At 32.1% G+C, this 6,329-nt stretch overlaps 1 protein-coding gene across 2 annotated transcripts; it reads left to right on the top strand.

The window, feature by feature from the left end:
- Positions 1-1,100: 1,100 nt before the first annotated feature.
- On the top strand, positions 1,101-4,343 carry LOC110036088 (arogenate dehydrogenase 1, chloroplastic-like). 2 transcript variants are annotated; one of them, XM_020740443.1, is made up of 6 exons: positions 1,106-1,356; positions 1,467-1,791; positions 2,517-2,599; positions 3,203-3,272; positions 3,872-3,946; positions 4,155-4,343. In XM_020740443.1, the coding sequence occupies exons 1-6, from the start codon at positions 1,199-1,201 to the stop codon at positions 4,230-4,232; spliced, it is 789 nt and encodes a 262-aa protein (XP_020596102.1). In that variant the 5' UTR covers positions 1,106-1,198; the 3' UTR covers positions 4,233-4,343. The 2 variants fall into 2 exon arrangements, with proteins under 2 accessions (XP_020596103.1, XP_020596102.1); XM_020740444.1 differs by lacking the exons at positions 3,203-3,272; positions 3,872-3,946; positions 4,155-4,343 and adding an exon at positions 2,924-3,181 and having other exon boundaries at positions 1,101-1,356.
- The last annotated feature ends 1,986 nt before the right edge of the window (positions 4,344-6,329 follow it).

Raw genomic sequence — 6,329 nt, 5'->3', positions numbered from 1 at the left:
TTAAAATTTTGAGTGTTATAAATGTAAATATGAAAGTTACAGATAAGCTGATGGGAGGAAAAGTATTACCATGAACATTTGTTAGGGAATAAATTAAATGTTAGAGGCTGGCTTGAAAGGAGTACAAATTTCTTTTGGGAGATTTACAACCACTCAATTTCTATGTATTTGCATATATGACATCTAAAATTCAATTTTTACATATACGCCAGCTTGCCTACGCATGAAAATGTGCATTTCGCTTTTTAAAATTTCAAATATGAAAGATTTGGGTGGTTATAGATGTGAAAAGTAAAATTTTGATTTTACATATGTAAATATATAGGAACTGGGGATATGCATGTAAGGCTCTTTCTTTTTAATAATTTCAAGGGCATCACAGTTTTCCGAAAAATATTTGCGTGCGTAAGACGTACGCAATGTGCGTCGGAAGTTATTCAGAGGATACAAGGGGGGTTATATCCGGATTATACCCCCCCTGTAACCTCCTTGCAACTTATTTGTACCTATGGAACTACAGATGCGCGGAACTTATTTGTAGGTTACAGGTAGGTTATAGGGAGGTTATAACCTCCCTATACCCTCTTCGTAACCTCCGGACGTACGCAGCTCTATGTATGTCTTACGTACACAAATATTTTCCAGTTTTCCTATCTATATTCATTATATTTTTTCATTATTTATTTAAAAGTTTGTTTCAGAATTGTTCACTTGTCATTTTTTGCCACATAACTCTAATGTATTTACATATCAAACCTTAAATTTAGATATTTAATTGTTTAATATTTTAGTTTCTCAATTGTATCAAAATGCAAGAATGGAAATGTGTAATTCAATGTAATATTTGTGATATTTTTTTTTAATGTTATTCAAATATTTGGGTGTTATTTATATCAATATTAAAGTTTGGTGTCAGATGCATAAATACATAAGAATTATGTGGTATTTATGTAATTTAAAGCTTATATTGCACGCATCTCTATGTAAATCAACGGCTAAGGTTGATATATCTATGTATATATATGTATATGTAAAAATTGAAGTTAAGGTGGTAGATATGTAAATACATAGGAATTGAGGGCTATATATGTAAAATCTTTTTAAATGATAATGCTTATTGTTCTGCATTATGAAGACCTCAATAGCATAAGTGTTGAAGAGCTTCTACCATTCTTTCTTCCTCTTTACTACTCAAACAATGGCGGCTTCAGAAACCCTAAAGATCGGAATAATAGGTTTCGGACCTTTCGGCCAGTTCCTTGCCCGCACAATGATCAAGCAAGGGCACACCCTCGTCGCCACATCGCGCTCCGATCATTCCCTCCTCTGCTTCCAGCTCGGCATCCCATTCTTCAAGTACATAAACATCTCCCTCTCTCTATCTCTCTATTACTATCTCTTTCTTCTTCTTCCTCTTCTTCCGCATGAATCGTAATCCTAAGTAACACCCTATTTCAACTTCACAGGGAATTCAGTAAATTCTTTGCATCTGGAAGCGATGTGATTCTGCTCTGCACTTCCATTGTTTCCACCAGCGACGTACTGTCTACGATTCCAATGCGCGACTTACAGAAGGCGAGACTCTTCGTCGACGTGTTGTCGGTGAAGGAGCATCCGAGAGATCTGCTTCTGCAGGTTTTGCCGGAGGAGGTTGATCTGCTCTGCACGCATCCGATGTTCGGACCCGAGAGCGGGCGAGATGGATGGGAAGGCTTGCCTTTGGTTTATGATCGAGTCAGAGTTCGAAACCATGGTCTCTGTGACAAGTTCTTGGATGTTTTCCATCAAGAGGTAAAGTTCTTCCGTTTGGCTTCTAAGATTAGGGTTCTGTTAAATCACAAGAGGATTGAAATCTGAGGATTTTTGGCATCCTTATTGTTCTTATGCTGCAACATAGATTTTACATAAAAGATTGATCAAATCCGATAAATTTGGATTTATTGAATTGGATTTAGTAAATCCTGGTTTACTTCGTAAAAATGATGGAACACTAGAAAATGGTAAGAATACGAGAAAATTCGATTTAAGCGGGGGCGTTGGATTTAATTTTTTAGTGTTTGGTTGGATTTAAGTTAAATCGTCACTAAATCTCATTAATAGTATGCTATCAAACTTTAAATCGTTGGTTATGCTGGGTGTCACACTAGAAAAATGCCAAGTTTTTACATGCATGCATGCCCCTCAATTTTTACTTATTTACATATCTAACTCCAAAACTTCAATTTTTAGATTTTGCTAAATGTGGTATTTTTTGGGGGTGTTTGGCAAGCATACCTTAAATAGGATTCTCAATAGTTTGATTGTGGCACCGGTAAATACATTAGTTTGGTAGTTCCGAAAAAATAACCTCGTTGGTTAATTTGTAAATATCAATGTTTTGGGGGGACCTGTATATAATTATCCCTCATTTTTTAATTTTCATATGGTGAAAGTTTGAAGCTTTTTTTTTTTTTTTTCTTTTTTTAATTTTGATATGGTGAAAGTTTGAAGCTTTTTTTTTTTCTTTTGGTTTTTAGGGCTGCAGAATGTTGGAGATGTCTTGTGAAGAGCATGATAGGATGACTGCTAAAACCCAGTTCCTTGCCCACACCATTGGCAGGTACTAACTACATTTTACTGCCTGAAATATATTTTGTTAAAATTCAAAATTATTTTGAAAATAAAAAAAATTGATTTAATTGTTGGCGTTCAAAATGGATCGAACGGCCGGGATCTCTCTCGACTTCACATTCATAACTATCTACATAATAGTATAGGATATGTGCATATATTCTTTTGCAAAGCACATTGAATGTTTTCAAGTATTTGCAAAGCCATACATTAGTTTATATATAGGAGAATTTACATACATCCCACTCATTTCCCTTCTATTTACATATCTAACATTTCATTTTTTACATTTTGAAAAATTAAAAAAAAAAAGAATGGTCGGAGGCTATTATCTCATGTGCCTAATTACTCGAGGACCGGCCTCATTATCGGTAGACTGGCCAAAGGGGGATTCAAACCCGTGACCTGAGGGGACATACGACCTTCAAAGATGCCGCTCTACCAACGTTTCATTTTTTGCATATATACCGTCTTATCTATGCATGAAAAAATTAAAATGGTGGTATTTTGCTTGAATATCTCCCTTAATATCTTATGCACACAATAACCTACATTTAATTTTCCAACTAGTCTAATGTGATTTGCCTTTTAGGATTTTGGATCAAATGAAGATCGAGTCGACGTCAATCGACACGAAGGGATTTCAAAAACTTCTCCAAGTGGTAACAGTCTATGAATTTTGGAACTAATTTAAGTTGATTTTGGAGATTTTAAATCTTAGTGTTTTTTAAAATTATTTTTGGGAGATTCACATGTATACCCCACTGAATTCTTATGTAGTATTTGCATATGTAATATGGAAAAATTTTATTGACTTATATAGCACATATATCTTTAAATCACACATCAATATATCACTAATATTAATTTTTTTATAGTGAAACACATATGGTAGATATGTAAATTGATAACAATCTTGTGTTATATATGTAAATCTCCCATCTTTTTAAACCCACCTTTTATAATGATTTAATGAATTTAAGAATTTTCCTCTCTTTCATCATAAAATCTGAAATAAAATGTGAAATAAATCATTAGAATTTAACAATATTTCAAGTGTTTTTGTGCCATCATAATATCACATAAAAAATATCACTATTTTTTTTTTAAACTTCTAAAAAATGAAATACATATTTTCATGCATTAGTTAAGATGTGATAAAAAATTAAAGTTTAGATGTTAGATATGCAAATACATAAAAAATGAGTGGTATGCATGTAAATCTTCCTATGTGTTTTGAGTGGTGTTGAAACTTTTGCAGAAGGATAGCTCCATTAAAGACAGCTTGGATCTGTACATTGGGCTGTATCAGCACAATAAATTCGCAAGAAAAGAGGTATATTTATTCAATTGGGGCATTTACATGGTATCCCACACAATTCTTATGTATTTAAATATCTGACCGTTAAATTTAAATATTTACATGCACATCATTCTATCAAGTATAGGTGTTAGATATGCAATTACATAAGAATTGTGTGGTATGGATGTAAATTTTTACTGTTTATTTATATATTATTGGGGTATAACTTTGTGTGGAGCAGATGGAGAAGCTGGAGCTTGCTTTTCAGGCGGTGAAGGGGATGCTCATGGAAAGCATAATAAACCAAGGTTCTTCTTGATAAATTGGGTAACTGGTGATTAAAAATAGGGAAATTTACGTACATACCATGCTATTTCTATGCATTTAGATATCTACCACTCAAAATATGATATTTATATTTGTAACATTTTTGCGTAATGCATGAAATTATGATGGTATTTTTATGTAATATTAATCATTTAAGTTTTATTTATATAAATATGAAAATAATTATGTGAGATGTATACGTCTTCCTGGGAAAAAATTTACGTGCGATAGACATACGCAGCGCTGTGTACGATATTGGAATTAGACCTAGGGTACAAAAGAGTTATATCCACGGTAATATCTTATAACCTCCCTCTAATCTACTAATAAATTCTTAATATATGATAAATATCTTGTACCTGCTTTCTTTTATAATAATATTTAAAATTAAAAATTAAAAAAATAACGTTGCCGATTTTTTAATAGGTGGCTTCTTTTTTCCTTAAAACCGAGTAAATTTAAATTTAATATTAAAAAAATATGTTTATGAATGATGGAATTAAAATTTTAATTAATATTATTAAAATAATGACATTTTTAAAATAGTTTAAATGGTTATAATAATTGAAAATATTGAAAACAATTAGGGGCATTTACATACATAGCACCCAATTTTTTTGAGAATTTACCAATCTCACCTAAATTTTCATAAAAATCAAATTCAATACTTTATCCATTAATATAAAGCGGTAGGTGTGTAAAAATGGAACTTTAGGGTACGGTAGAAAAAATAATTTACTGATGCTTAAAAGGAACAATGGATGGCACTCAAATTTGATTTTTTTTGGGTCATTTACAAAGATACCACACAATTCTTACATATCAAACACCTAGACTTTAATGTTTACATGGATAGTACGCGAATAATAATTTTTTTAACTAAAATACACGTTTTAAATTAAAGCTTTATGTAAATACAAAAAATTAGTTGTGAGGATATGTAAATACATAAAAAATGTGTAGGTATGTACGTAAATTTCTCTTTTTTTTTTAGGGAGTACAATGTATCTTGTAACTTCATGATAGGACTAGCATGATAGGGAGTTCAAAATAGTTACAAAGTAGAATTATAGGAGTCTTACCAATCCTAAAACTATATCATCTTTCATTAAACCCTTCTCAATAGTGTGCCTAACTATGCCTCCCTTCTAAACTTTCGGGTAAAGGGATAAAAGAGTGAAAGATGAGAAGGTTGTAATGGTTGATTTTGGAGAGGGTGTGAGTTTTAGCCAAATTGATTGGAGATCTAGAGAAAGTGGATAGATTTGGGTTGGATTAGGGTTTAGGGAAAAAAGAAGCCACCTATAAAAAAATCGGCAATACCTATAACTATAACTATAACTATACTATAACTATACCTATAACTATAACTATACTATACTATATTATACTATACTATACTATACCTATACTATAACTATACTATAACTATACCTATACTATACCTATACCTATAACTATACCTATATTATAACTATAACTATAACTATACTATACTATACTATACTATACTATACTATAACTATACTATAACTATACTATACTATACTATACTATACTATACTATAACTATACTATAACTATACTATAACTATACTATTATAATACACTACAACTACGCTACAACTACACTACACACCACACTACACACCACACTACACACCACACTACAACTACAACTACAACTACACTACACTACACTACACACTACACTACACTACACTACACACCACAACTACACACTACACAAATACACACTACACTACACTACACTACACTACACTACACTACACTACACTACACTACACTACACTACACTACACTACACTACACTACACTACACTACACTACACTACACTACACTACACTACACTACACTACACTACACTACACAACTACACACTACACTACAACTACAACTACACTACACACTACACTACACTACACTAACACTACACTACACTACACACTACAGTACACTACACTACAGTACACTACACTACACTACACACTACAACTACACTACACACTACAACTACACACTACACTACAACTACAACTACACTACACACTACACTACACTACACTA

The sequence above is a fragment of the Phalaenopsis equestris genome, unplaced genomic scaffold, assembly GCF_001263595.1.
Source record: "Phalaenopsis equestris unplaced genomic scaffold, ASM126359v1 Scaffold202400, whole genome shotgun sequence".
In the NCBI taxonomy this organism is placed as follows: domain Eukaryota; kingdom Viridiplantae; phylum Streptophyta; class Magnoliopsida; order Asparagales; family Orchidaceae; genus Phalaenopsis; species Phalaenopsis equestris.
Note: the sequence above shows the minus strand (reverse complement) of the source record. Positions and strands in the feature narration are given on the sequence as shown.

Bases quoted from the DNA above. Each gene is read 5' to 3' on its own strand.
- LOC110036088 (XM_020740443.1), top strand. From the start codon at position 1,199: ATGGCGGCTTCAGAAACCCTAAAGATCGGAATAATAGGTTTCGGACCT. The intron at 1,357-1,466 runs GTACATAAACAT...TCAACTTCACAG, and splicing joins CTCGGCATCCCATTCTTCAA to GGAATTCAGTAAATTCTTTG. The intron at 2,600-3,202 runs GTACTAACTACA...TTTGCCTTTTAG, and splicing joins CTTGCCCACACCATTGGCAG to GATTTTGGATCAAATGAAGA.